The following is a 13,858-nucleotide window of genomic DNA, read 5'->3' as shown; positions in this document are numbered from 1 at the left end:
GCAAACTCTGCCTCCTGGGTTCAAGCAATTCTCCTGCCTCAGCCTCCCAAGTAGCTGGGATTACAAGTGCTGGCCACCATGCCCGGCTAATTTTTTTTTTTTTTAGTAGAAAACGAGGTTTCACCATGTTGGCCAGGCTGGTCTCAAACTCCTGGCCTCAGGTGACCCACCCACCTTGGCCTCCCAAAGTGCTGAGATTATAGGCGTGAGCCACCACGCCCAGCCTGCATGTGTTTTTTTACTTAAAAAATTTTAAATTTAAATTTAAATGTTTACTTGACAAATAATTGTATATATGGGGTATAATGTGATGTTTTGATGTATACATCGTTGTATACATTGTGTTGTATACATTGATGTATACATTGAAATTATTATATCCAGATAATTAACATATCCATCACCTCAGATACTTATTTTTTGTAATGAGAACATTTAAAATCTATCCTTTTAGCAATTTTTAAATATATAATACATTAGTATTAACTATGATTACCATGCTGTGCAACAGATCTTGAAAAATTATTGCTCCTGTCTAACTGAAACTGTATACCCTTTGACCAACATCTCTCCAAACTTCTCTCAATTCACAGCCTCTGGTAACCACTATTCTACTCTCTACTTCTATAAATTTGACTTTTTAAGATTCTAAATATAAGTGAGATCATGTGTTATTTATCCTTCTGTGTCTGGCTTATTTCACTTAGCACAGTGTCCTTCAGGTTCATCTATAGCGTTCCCAATGACAGAATTTCCTTCTCTTGTAAGGCTGAATAATAGTCCACTGTGCATATATACACCATTTGCTTTATCCGTTCATCCATTGATGGACACTTGGGTTGATTCCTTATCTTGGCTATTGTGAATAATGCTGCAATGAACACAGTGGGGCAGATAGCTCTCCAACATACTGATTTCATTTCTTTTGGGTATGTACCCAGAAGCAGGATTGTTGGCAGTTCTATTTTTGTTTTATTGAGGAAACTCCACACTATTCTCCATGATGGCTAAACTAATGTATATCTGCACCAACCGTGTATGAGAATTCCCTTTCTCCACATCCTCATCCACACTTCCCTGTCACCTTTTAGATCACAGCCATTCTAACAGGTGTGAAGGGATAGTTCATTGTAATTTTCATTTTCATTTCCCTGATGAATAGTGATGTTGAGCACTGAAAAAATAAACCTCTTGGTTATTGCATGTCTTCTTTTGTGAAATGCCAGTTCAGATCGTTTTTCCATTTTTTGCATCAGATGGTTTGTTTTTGTTTGCTGTTGAGAGGTCTGAATTCCTTGTCTATTTTGGGTATTACTCCCTTATCCAATGGAGGATTTGCACATGTTTTCTCCCAGTCTGTAGGTTTTCTCTTTACTCTTTTGTTTCCCTTCCTGTGCAGAAGCTTTTTAGTTTGATACAATCCCATTTGTCTACTTTATGCTTTTACTGCCTGTGCTTTTGGGTCAAAAGTGTATGTATTTCATGGTTTTCTTTGCCATTTCCCTTCTCTTCCCCAGAGATTGTATGAGGTGCTTTTACAAACATTTCAGTTGATCCTTAAAATAATCCAGAGGAGGAACATTTTAGAAACTAGATTTTGGGGAGCCATTTGAGAAAGAGAATAAGGCTAGAGACGGGCCTTTGTTTCTATCTGAAAGTTGCTTCCTCAGGTTTGATGATAGGTGATTGCCCCAAACCACTGTCCATTCCATGATACACTGTTGTCTGACTCGTGATTGTTGATAGGCTGGAGAATAAAGGATTTCTGGAAAATATGTAAATTTGATAAATATTTAAGTGCCTATTGGTACCAAGTATTGATGAAGAGTTAGGGACACAGATGAACAAAATAACATTCTTGTCCTCATGAAGCTTATGTTCTGTAAGCAGACACAGACAATAAAGAAATAAACAAATATATATGCAATATGGTTCAGGTAATATTAAGTGCTATGAAGAAAAATAAAGGAGAATAGATCATAGAAAGTGAGAGTACTGTTTTACACAGGGTGATTCAGAAGTGTTCACCCTGCCTAGTTTGCATATCCCCCATACCTTATGAGCTGCAAAAAAGAGATTAAAAAAAGACTAGGCTTATATTGTTTTCTTTATTCTAGCCATGACACATTAAAGATGAGTGCTCATAAGCAATGATATGCCAAGTTCTGCAGACAAGTTAACTCTATTAGAAACCACATCTGATAAAGCTGTTATTTTCATCTTCTTCTCACCAATTGAGAACCATAAATTCATTGTGTTATTTACTTAGCTTCTATAATTTTAACTTGAGCAAAACATCAGCAAAATATTGCACTGTTAGTAAAGCCAGCCATCACTGTCATAGGCCACTTTGTGCTTGTCAAAAGAAGTTCACATGTATCATTTCATGTGAATTTCTCAATACCCTGTATGATAGATGCGCAACTTTTGAGAGGATAAATGATTTGATCCCATTTAGTAGTATTCCTGACTTCTGTTCATAAAAGTGTGAAATCTCCTTCTTAATTTGAAAAGTATTGGTAGAAAGTCAACAATTCTCACTAGAAACTACAGGAAACTAAGACATTTCTAGTCAGTGTATATTAATTGGAAAGTAAAGATTGTTCCATTTTCTAGGAATAAATCCACTATTAAGTCCACACTTAAAAACATGGCTAAACTGACCTGAAGTTATGAGGTCTCAAGGTCACTAGAAGTCTCAGAGCCAGCCTAGCTCGAGTCCATGCTGTGTTGGAGAGGCTTGTCTGCTCCTCTTGTTCAACTCTCATTTCTCTTCTGGGTCCCAGTCAGCCCCAGGGCCCCTGACTCGGCTGTAGCTGTGCCTGGTCGGTTCAGGCAGGCTGTATCAGTTGTTTCCAAGGGCCACTTCACCCTCTTCCCCCCAACTTCATCCCCATCTCCCTCATCATATCATCTCAACTGAAGTTTAGTCCTTGGTTCTTTAGTACTTAGATTCTGAGACTCACCAGTGGCTTTTAAGTGTTTTAAAGTAACCATTCTTGATCTTTGACATGAATTATTGCCCAAGTCATTCTTTCTAAATTGCATAAGAAATTTACTTTTTGGGTTACAAGTTGATAAAAAGGAACTAATTTGACTACTACAAAGAATACATTTCCATTTTCCAGTTTGGCTAAACTTTAATTAGGAACTAACTTGTCAGTAATTTGATTATGTTAATCAGGATATGCATACAATCCAGGAGGTAGAATAAGAAATACTTTTGCTATAAATTTCAAACTCTTCTATCTCCTTTTAGTTACACATCATGCATAAGAAAAAAAAATCACCAAATTAGGATAATACGTCCCAACTATAAAGCAAATTAATTCAGCCGGATAGCTCTGTGAGAAAAAGAAAATGTTGGGGAGACTATTCAGAGTACAGGTAGAGAAACCTTCTGGGGTACTCGTTAGTCATAATTAGGCACACAGTAGAATTAGTTAGGATCCCAGCACAGGAAACACATAGCAGGCTCAAGTTGTGTAATTAAGGAAAGTAGTGAAGGACTATCTACAAAGTGGGGGCGAGGTTTTAAGGAAGCCAAGAGGGGCTAAAAAAACCCCTCAGGCCTCAGGGTTCTTCATTCACATGGCCTCTTCCAAGTCCCTCTCCTTACAATCTATAATCCAGAATTGTGTGTTCTTTGTCTTAAAGAAAACTCTCAAAATTACATGTGCCTCATGCCCCACAGAACATCATTCTACCTCAAGCAATAGCTAATGAAGCCTTCCCAGCTGGCACGTGGTGAGATCCTTTCCCATCTTAGGCCTGAAGGAGCAAGAGGGGAAAGTGGCTTGGGAATGTGGGGAGAGAGAACAGCAGCGAAGGTGGGCTGCCTGGCAGAAGCCCTGGTCACACCCAACCCAGAGCCCAACTAAGAGATGGAGAGATTAGCGGGGAAATCAGGGCCTCCCACTGGCTGAACCTAACCAAATCCTAAGGGCAAGAAAGTCAGTTTCTACCTTTCATCGTAACTGGGAGCCTGGGGCACAGACAAGGCTGAGGGAGGGTAAGTCTACAGAAAGATCCAGCACACTCTACCTATAGTTACCTGGATTCTAAAGACAGAGTTCCATCACAAGAGAGGGCTCATTGGCTGTTTATGCTATCACATCCATTGCTGTACTGCATGGCCTAGGAGAAAGCATGTAGGCCATACCTTCATAAAAGTAACACATTAATTGTTCTAGTAAAGTCTTGTTTTTCTAATGATACATTATGATTTCTAACGGGAAAAGATATTGAGCTACCTTTTAGAAAGCCTGATTTGTGTCTTAGAAAAAATAATTCAATTCTACAGGCCACGGGTTGCCTCTTTAAGGTGAGGAGAAAATTCTGGCACAACGTAGACGCTTAATAATTATCAGTGGAATGAATGAGTAAATGATCCTACAATTCAGATATTCCATGATCTTATCTTTTTTCTTCCTTTCTGATTGATCAAGTGTCAATGGCTTGAAACAATTAGGTTTCACTTTGTCTCTGTCAAAATATAAATGGCTTAAAGACAATATCAACCTGAAACTGGGAGTCTGCTTTTTAAGAGAAGAAGAATGGGGAGAATGAGAGTTTAACTTTTATAATTGATGGCTTTTGTATTCAGTGATGCCTCTTTTTCAGACACAGGTTAATCTGGAAGTTAAAATGTCTGTCACTATTCTTTCACCCAATAGTGTACCTTTGATTGTACCCAACAGGATGCTATTGTTGTTTGACCTGAAATGACAGCATTAGAAAAAACAAAAACAAAAAAGCAACCATTGAGGTGTAAGTAGAGAGGCATGTGTTACATGATGTTGAAATGACAGAGGAAAGATTTTTTAAGAAAAATAGCATCAGAGATGGGGTGGGCACTGGAAGTGGTGACAAATATTAGAAGCAACATGGCTCAAGCAAACATTCCACCCTGGGAGACTGGGAGGAGTGACATCGGACAAGAAGGTTCTGAAGCCCTAACATCAAGGATTATTGGTTGCATCATATGAAACTGGACCGTAGATCAAAACTGGGTTGGACCGTAGATCAAAAATGGTCAAATGTCGCAATTTCATATACCTTTTCATTAGAGACCTGCTTACTACTGGACAGTGTTATAGTCTGTGGGTCATTTAGTGTAAGCCTTAGTCTTCACTCCTTGTAATAGCCCTGGAAGAAATCACTATTGTAACACAAATGTAGTAACAGAGGTGCATAGTTCTGTCTCCAGAACCATAAAGAAGTAGCTAAATTATAATCTAGTATACTCTTAGAGAACTGAATCGTATATAATAGAAAAATATTTTAAAAGTTAAAATGAAAAGCTTCTGTGCTTAATAGATCAGAGTTCATTTTTGTGAACATTTCTTTATGCTTTTTGCAGTGTGTGTGTGCGTGTGTGTATTTAGAATGCGCCACATATATTATCCCAATTAATATCAAAAAGGAAAACACAAATGGAAAGGTGGGGAGGATAGTTAATTTATTTTTAATGCCTATTCTTAATCAATGTCTATGGTATCAGGGATCCATATGTGGATCCTCCCTTAAACTTAACTTCATCTGCGTGGTGTTTTTGGTACTGAGATGATATTCTGCCATACACTTATCATGGGAAAATACAATTTTAACTTTAATTCTAAAAGTCTTCAGAATGAATATCCTGGAAATTATAAAAAAAAAGATGTCTCATAAAAGTCTTTCTTTAAGATGGACTGGAGTGCAGTGGTGCAATCTCAGCTCACTGCAACCTCTACCTCCTGGGTTCAGGTGATCTTCCCGCATAGGACGACAGGCATGCACCACCTCACCTGGCTAACTTTTTTTTTTTTTTCTGTTTGAGACAGAGTCTTGCTCTGCCAGGCTGGAGTGCAGTGGCACCATCTCAGCTCACCGCAACCTCCGCCTCCCGGGTTCAAGCAGTTCTCCTGCCTCAGCCTCCCAAGTAGCTGGGACTACAGGCATGTGTCACCATGCCCGGCTAATTTTTTGTATTTTTAGTAGAGACGCGGTTTCATCATGTTAGCCAGGATGGTCTCGATCTCCTGACCTCGGGATCTGCCTACCTCAGCTTCCCAAAGTGCTGGGATTACAGGGGTGAGCCACCACGCCCGGTCCAATTTTTGTATTTCTTAGTAGAGACAAGTTTCACCATGTTGGCCAGTCTGATCTTGAATTCCTGACCTTAAGTGATCTGCCGGCCTCGGCCCCCCAAAGTTCTGGGATTACAGGCATGAACCACCATGCCGGGCCTTGTTTTTCTGTGTGTGTTTCTGCTTTTTCTCCTCCTTCCCCATTCCCCATCTTCGTTCTTTAGTTAGTTGTCACAAGTCTAAAGTCTTTCTTGCTTCTACTGAACAGAATTTTCTAACCCCTATTTTAACTTTTAAAGTTGAAGTGTAAAGTAGCTCAAATGCCTATATTTTTAAGCCACACAACTCATGTTATTTTTTTTTTTTACAAAAAATCTACTCAGAAAAAAAAAGTTGCTCTCTAGCGCAAACACACATATGTGTATGTTGTGAACAAATAACATGGCCAATCCTATCAGCTACAGTAATATCCAGTTGACTCATTCCTCATGTGGCTGAATTGAAGAGCTAAGGTATCTTTCAGAAATCAAAGTGAGAGCTCTTAGGGAATCAAAGTGTTTTTTTAAAAAAGTTATTTTTGTACATTGATGACCACATTTTAGAAGGATGGCCAGGTGAGTATGTGTAACAAGATTTTGTTCCGCTTTCCTGAGTCAGATTTGGGCTGAGAGGCAGCAGTAAACCTGTGCACCAGTATCTCCATCAACACGTGGAATCCTCACTCAGACAGAATAAAGCTGCCAAGTCTTGACCACACGAAGTTTTAGGCAGATAAGATTTTCATTCTGATTTCTTTGGAACGATGTTTCTGGCTCTCTCCAAGAGCATTGACAACTCCCTTTTTGAAAGGGAGGAGGGATATTACTAATTCTTTAGTAGCAGCAAATACTTTATGTCCACCTCTAGCTGTGAGTCCCCCTGCTAGCTGTTGGGAAGGCAACAGGACATTTTTCCTGTTCTCAAGCAGCTTACATTCACTGGGGAATGGAAAGGTGGGAAACATAGGAAAACTTATTTATTATTTTTTTTATAAGAAACATCACTTTACTTAAAATGTTATTAGATTTGTTTTCTTTTCTTTTTTTTTTTTGAGATGGAATTTCACTCTTTTCACCCAGGCTGGAGTGAAATGGTATGATCTCAGTTCCCTGCAACCTCTGCCTCCCAGGTTCGAGCAATTTTCCTGCCTCAGCCTCCCAAGTAGCTGTGATTACAGACATCCGCCACCAGGCCAGGCTAATTTTTGTGTTTTTAGTAGAGACAGGGTTTCACCACATTGGCCAGGCTGGTCTCAAACTCCTGACCTCAGATGATCCGCCTGCTTTGGCCTCCCAAAGTGCTGGGATTACAGGTGTGAGTCACTGCGCCCAGCCTAGACTTCTTAAAGATGTAAATAGATCATAAACAAAAAACAAATGTCAATGACCCATAACTGTATTAAAATTTAAAAACTTAGTTTTTTTCCCATAGTTACTGTAAAAAGGAAAAACCCTTAGATAGTTAAATGTAGCAGAATTTATTTAAGCAAGGAAAAAAAGAAAAATTCATGATTCGGCCAGCTTCAGAACCAGAACCGTCTCAAAAAACTCTAACATTTACATTATCTTCTTAACCAATGGGTAGCAAATGTTACTAGGTAACATTTACTAAGTGGTACCTGCTGATAGCAGGGGCTGCCACACCAGGAAGGTTGAGAATCAGCCAACAGCACTGCAGCTAGTGCTGCCTGGGCCTCTACACGCTGCTGGAATACAATTTCGTGGATGGTTACATGTGCCCCTAATGAGCTGCATTTCATATTAGCCAACAAGAACACTCTAAAGCAGGTCCTAGCACACAACCCATGTGCTGCCTCTACAATAGTCCTGTTGTGGACTGCTCCATCCCAGTTGGACATGGATGATGCGAGGGTGCCAGGTGCAGGTTCTGCACTGTGAGGTGTGCAGGCTGCCTTAAGTAAGGTGGGCAGAAAATACATAGTAAAAAGGTACATACAAAGGAGGACCTGGGATTGCATGTGCTCTTAGAACACCCAGCCTGGGAACCCTTAGGAGCCTGCCCAGGCCTGTGGGAAAGCCAGGGGCAGAGGAATCTGAGGAAGCATGAAGAAGCGTGATGGTCACTTGTGGCCTCTTTGCAAAACACTCCCCTTCCTAGCAAATTATCATCAAGCCTGGAAAGGTGGTGGGTCTGTGGCTTCCTATCCTAGGTTTAAGACCCCAGACCCAAAGGCTCAAACCTAAGAAGGTGCCTCTCTGACAACTCCCGGGCCAGTTAGTTTTTTTATTCTCCCTTTGCCTTAGTTTCCCCATGAACAATGGAAAGAAACAATCCCTGGTTGAAAAGAAATATGTATTGCATTTAGGAAGGGATATTTCTCAAAGATGTGACTGAGGACTTTACTCGGGAGGCACGGGGCATTCTGAGCCCTGCTCAGATGGTTCTGTTTGGAGATATGATCCTGGATATCCACAGGGACCTCGTCCTGTGGAGAAGACTGCATTCCCCTGTAAACGAGTCTATCATTTGAAATGACATGAGACCCCTCAATAAGAACTGCATAACGTGGCTGGGCACAGTGGCTCACGTCTATAATCCCAGTACTTTGGAAGGCTGAGGCAGGAGGATCACTTGAGCCCCAAGAGTTTGAGACCAGCCTTGATAACATGGTGAAACTCTCTACAAAAAAAGTTAAAAATTAGCTGGGCATGGTGGCACATGCCTATAGTCTCAGCTACTTGGGAGGCTGAGGTGGGAAGATCACTTGAGCCCAGGAGGTTGAGGCCACAGTGAGCTGTGATCGTGCCACTGCACTCCAGCCTGGTCAATACAGCAAGACCCTGTGAAATGTCCACCCAAGACAGATGGATTGTACCACACAGTGCATTTCTATTCTTTATTTCCCAGGGGGAAAACTCTGTTTTTAAAGAGATTTTATGTTAACTTCATTTATTAATACCCATCTTAAATGTACAGTTTGATGAGTTTTGAAAGATATGTACTCATGTATAACCATCACTACAATCAAGATATAGAACTTTAACCCTCAACATTCCTTTGTGCCTCTTCCCTGTTGCACCACCACCACTTGCCACCCACTGGTCCCTACGCTCAGGCAACCACCGACCTACTTTCTATCATTATACATTAGATTTGCACTGTCTAGAATGTCATATAAATGTAACCATACAGTATGTAACGTTTGGAGTCTGACTGCTTCTCAAAAGCATTTGGCATCCATATCTTTACACGTTTTGGAACTCTGTTCCTTTTTTATTGCTGAATAGTACTCTGCTGTATAGATGTACCACAATCGGTTTATCTCTTCACAAGCTGTGTACAGCGACTCTGAGCTGTTTCCAGTTTTTAGCTATTATGAATGAATGAAGCCACTATGAACATTCATGTATTTTTAGGAAATTCAGCAGTCTGGCTGGTGATACACAGGCTGCCCCTCTGAGGGGAGGAGAAGTCAAGTAGTTGAGCCAAGTTGAAGAGCAAGCAACCAGTTTTGTAAAAAGCATCTAATAGCCAAAAAAAAAAAAATTTTTTTTTGTTTTAATGCCTATACTGAGCATAAAAAGGACTGCTGATCAAGCGTCTTTACTGCATGGGAAAAGCAGATTGCAACATCATTGGCAGGACAGAGTAATACATATACTTAGTTGTTTTATTTTGACAGGGAATGGAATTAAGCCAAGACTCAAACCTATTTTCCCTGGCTACTTCTTCAAGATACGTTTGAAGGCCTGTCCAGACAGCAGAGACAAACAGCTCTATGTCAGAATCAGAAAGACTTTACCTGCGGTGGGACCTTGGACAGGGAGAAAACCTTGGCAAATGGGCATTAAAAAAAGACTACCTACCTAGCTATTGGGAAGATAAAATGAAAGTGTGTGAATCACAAGGGCCTGACCCATAGGATAGCTCAGTAAACATGTATTATGATTTAAAAATCTTGCCATACCTTTGACTTGTAAAATAACCCAAATATTTCCTTAGGAAGTTACAATATTTTGATTTTTTTCCCTTAAATCATACTTTGAATTCTTCCCATATTATTTATATAACCATTGAAGAATCAATTAATCAAACTCTGGTTAGACTTTAGAATCGTTTATGACCTCAGGTACAAGAGCTCCGAGCGGCAGCATCACTGGTTCATCGCAGCAGCAGCAACTGTCTAGTCCCAAAGCGCCCACCAGGTGCTTCTAGGACCAGGAGAATCTTAGAACCTTGAGAGCAAATCTGATTCATGAGCACTTCCTTGGGAGCTGACTCTGGGGGTGTGTGACCCGCAGTCTGTTCCTCTGGGCGGACTGTGGTGGCTGCAGAACCTCCGGGGCCTCTAAAAGGGACCCCCGTGGCGGTGAAAGGAGCATGGGGTGGGAAGGAGGCGACTTGGATTTGAATTCTGACTTTAGAGCTCTGACCGCCTCTCCCCCCCGCCCCCCCCCCACCTCAATTTTGTGTCGTTATGGGCTGGCTGAGCTTCCTTTCCTCCTCTGTGTGGTAACAGCATGACCTCACTGGGCTGTAGCGGGGTGACACTATGTTACAGTACCAGGACTGTCTCAACAAATGCTTGTTGACCTGTTAATTTCATGCGTTATCTTTGCTATTTCCCATCGCCAAAGTCCATTTGCTGCATGTAACTCAAACACAATAGAGCTACTTCAAAGGGTGATTGGGGAACCTCCCGTAGTTGGTACTATCCTGAATGTTCCTCTTCCAGGAAAGGTGGGGCTCTTTCCTGCATCGCCAGGACTCAAGCTGGCACCCGGGTTTTCAATGTAAGAGTTCATTCTTAAGAAATACAGGAGCCGCACGTTTGGCCTGGTTTCAGAGGAGTCCTTACGCAAATACGCTTCCCACTCCTAGGAGCCAGGCTGGGCTCGCTGCCCCTGCTCCCTCCCTTTCCCAGGCTCGTCTCCTCCTCTTCCTGCCCACCTCTATGCCCGGCACCTACCCAGTCCCCATTCTGGCGAACCCGACCCCGGTGTGCCACCGCGCCCCTTGGCGGGTTTGCTTTTATTCGTTTGTTCTGCGCTCCCTCCCGCGTTCTGGCGCGGGCACCAGATGCTAGCCGTTTTGCTCCAGGCAATATACGAAGCCCAGGTTTTCCCCCTTACTGGGAGCGCTGCGGATCCTTCGCAGGCTGCCCGGCACCCTCGCATGGGTGAGCCAGCCCCTGGGGCTCCAGCCGTGCGCCCCCGGAACCACACGAGTGGTAAGGAACGGGTCCCGGGGCCAAGCAGGCAGAGTCCCGCGCATCTTTCAGCCACGCCTCCTCGGCTCGAGGGGGCAGTGAGCAAAGGCGATCACCCCTGCAACCTCGCCTGCTACCCCCGCGCACTCCTCCTCGTTCACTTGGTAGGAACTCCCACAGGCAAAAGCCCTTCCGGTGCGCTCAGCAGCCGCGGGATCACTCGGGTGTTTGAACGCTCGCGCCCTCCTCCCATTGGAGCTCGGGCTAGGGCGGGGCCCAGGTGCTCGCTTCCTCTGAGCTTGCTTAAGGTTTTCTTGTTGCAGGTACTGTATGTTGAACCCGGGTGGCTTCTTACTGTTCTCGAGAAGGCTGCTAGAACTGGTTTTTTTTCTTCGTCCTCCTTCCCTCCTACAAAAAGAAAGGGCGGTGTTTCGGGGAAAGTCCGCCTTAGGATACTTTAATGTGTTTACTGCTGCCCCATGGTCACACGCACCGCTGTTTATAAATTGCATCTTTATTGAGGAAGAAGGTAAAAAAGCTAGAGAGGGCAAGGAACTATTTATTTTGTATATGTGATTATTTGGACCGTTCAAATTTTCCTTTAAAAAACACGAATTCAAAGAAAATGCTATTCTAACTAGTGCCAGAAACTTAAGGTGTTCAAGAAAAATTCAAAAGTAAAACCAGAGTTTGTTTTGTTGGAATGAATGTAACATAAACATAACTTTATCATTTTCAATTAGAAACTCTGGTCTGTTATCATTTTGGCTGGTAGTTCTGTAATGTACGTCTAAGGGGAAAAACACCAGATTCTCATAGTTCCCTCCTCATCCCTTTTATTTTTCAGTCCAGAGCACAACCTCCAGAGGAGAACAGAAGGAAGCCAGTTTTGGGGAAACTTGGCACTCTATTCACTACAGGAAGGAGAAGGAACAGTAGAAACGGGCTAGAGAGTCCCACTAGATCAAATGCCAAACCACTGTCTCCCAAAGATGTGGTAGCCTCTTCTAATCTCCCAGAGACAGAGAGTGAGAAGAGCAGATCTCAGAGCAGCCAGCTGAAGCAAGCGGACACGAGCGAGGAGGGCTCCCCGCGGGAGAATCCCCGGGAGGCAGAGGGCGAGCTCCCTGAGAGCGGTGGCCCCGCAGCCCCCCATGACGCCGAGCTGTCACCTCGCTGGAACAGCAGTGAAGCGGCTGTGGCTGTGCAGCAGTGCCATGAAAATGATTCACCCCAATTAGAACCTCTGGAGGCAGAGGGAGAGCCTTTCCCAGATGCCACCACCGCTGCCAAGCAGCTGCATTCCTCGCAGGGAAATTCCTCCAGGCAAGAGAACGCAGAGACGCCCGCCCGCAGTACGGGGGAGGACGCTTCACCAGGTGCTGGCCACGAACAGGAGGCTTTCCTGGGTGCGAGGGGTGCGCCGGGGTCGCCCACCCGGGAGCGGCCCAGGGGAGAACTAGGCGAGGCCCCTGAAGGAGCCCCAGGTGTGTGTGCGGAAGAAGGCTCCCTGGGACCCCGTGACGCCCGCATCCAGCCCCCCAAGGGCGCGTCTGCTCTGCCAGGTGAGCCTCCGGCCGAGGGTGCAGCGCACACGGCCAGCTCCGCGCAGGCAGACTGCACAGCCCGGCCCGGGGGTCGCGCCCACCCTACTAAGGTGCTAACTTTGGACATCTACTTGAGTAAGACTGAGGGGGCGCAAGTGGACGAGCCCGTCGTGATTACTCCCAGGGCGGAAGATTGCGGTGACTGGGACGACATGGAGAAGAAGTCGAGCGGCCGCAGGTCCGGGAGGCGGAGGAGGTCGCAGAAATCCACCGACTCCCCCGGCGCGGATGCCGAGCTTCCTGAGAGCGCGGCCAGGGACGACGCGGTGTTCGACGACGAGGTGGCGCCAAACGCGGCCAGCGACTGCTCCTCGGCGGAAAAGAAAGTGAAATCTCCGCGGGCAGCCCTCGACGGGGGCGTTGCCTCCGCTGCGAGCCCAGAGTCCAAGCCTGGCCCCGGCCCCAAAGGGCAGCTCCGAGGCGAGTCGGACCGGAGCAAACAGCCACCCCCGGCCTCGTCCCCCACCAAGAGGAAGGGCAGGAGCCGTACCCTCGAGGCCGTGCCCGCCCCGCCCGCCAGCGGCCCGCGGGCTCCCGCCAAGGAGTCTCCACCGAAGAGGGTGCCAGATCCCGGCCCGGTCACCAAGGGCGCTGCGGCCGAGAGCGGGGAGGAGGCGGCCCGGGCCGTCCCCCGCGAACTCCCGGTCAAGAGCAGCTCGCTGCTGCCGGAGATCAAGCCGGAGCACAAGAGGGGCCCGCTCCCCAACCACTTCGACGGCCGGGCAGAGGGAGGTCGGAGCAAAGAGCTGGGCAGAGCGACCGGTGCGCCTGGAGCTTCTGACGCCGACGGCTTGAAGCCCAGGAACCATTTCGGCGTGGGCAGGTCGACGGTGACCACTAAAGTGACCCTGTAAGTAGCCGCGCAAGTCCCGGCGGAGTTGCTGTCTGCACACGTGCTGGGGGTCGGCTCTGAGAGGCTCGGGGTCTTTGCATTGTGGAAGAAATGTCTGGTCACTGAACTTTCCCCTCCA

The 13,858-nt window shown here is 45.0% G+C and overlaps 1 protein-coding gene across 1 annotated transcript in view; it reads left to right on the top strand.

Moving 5' to 3' along the window:
* AIM1 (absent in melanoma 1) overlaps window positions 1-13,858 on the top strand; it is a 191,636-nt gene that overhangs the window by 151,670 nt on the left and 26,108 nt on the right. Inside the window, exon 3 of the mRNA XM_011996072.1 lies at window positions 12,128-13,737. Coding sequence (XP_011851462.1) covers window positions 12,128-13,737 — 1,610 coding nt within the window. The remainder of the gene's footprint in view (window positions 1-12,127; window positions 13,738-13,858) is intronic.

The sequence above is a fragment of the Mandrillus leucophaeus genome, unplaced genomic scaffold, assembly GCF_000951045.1.
Source record: "Mandrillus leucophaeus isolate KB7577 unplaced genomic scaffold, Mleu.le_1.0 Scaffold501, whole genome shotgun sequence".
NCBI classification, from domain to species: domain Eukaryota; kingdom Metazoa; phylum Chordata; class Mammalia; order Primates; family Cercopithecidae; genus Mandrillus; species Mandrillus leucophaeus.
Note: the sequence above shows the minus strand (reverse complement) of the source record. Positions and strands in the feature narration are given on the sequence as shown.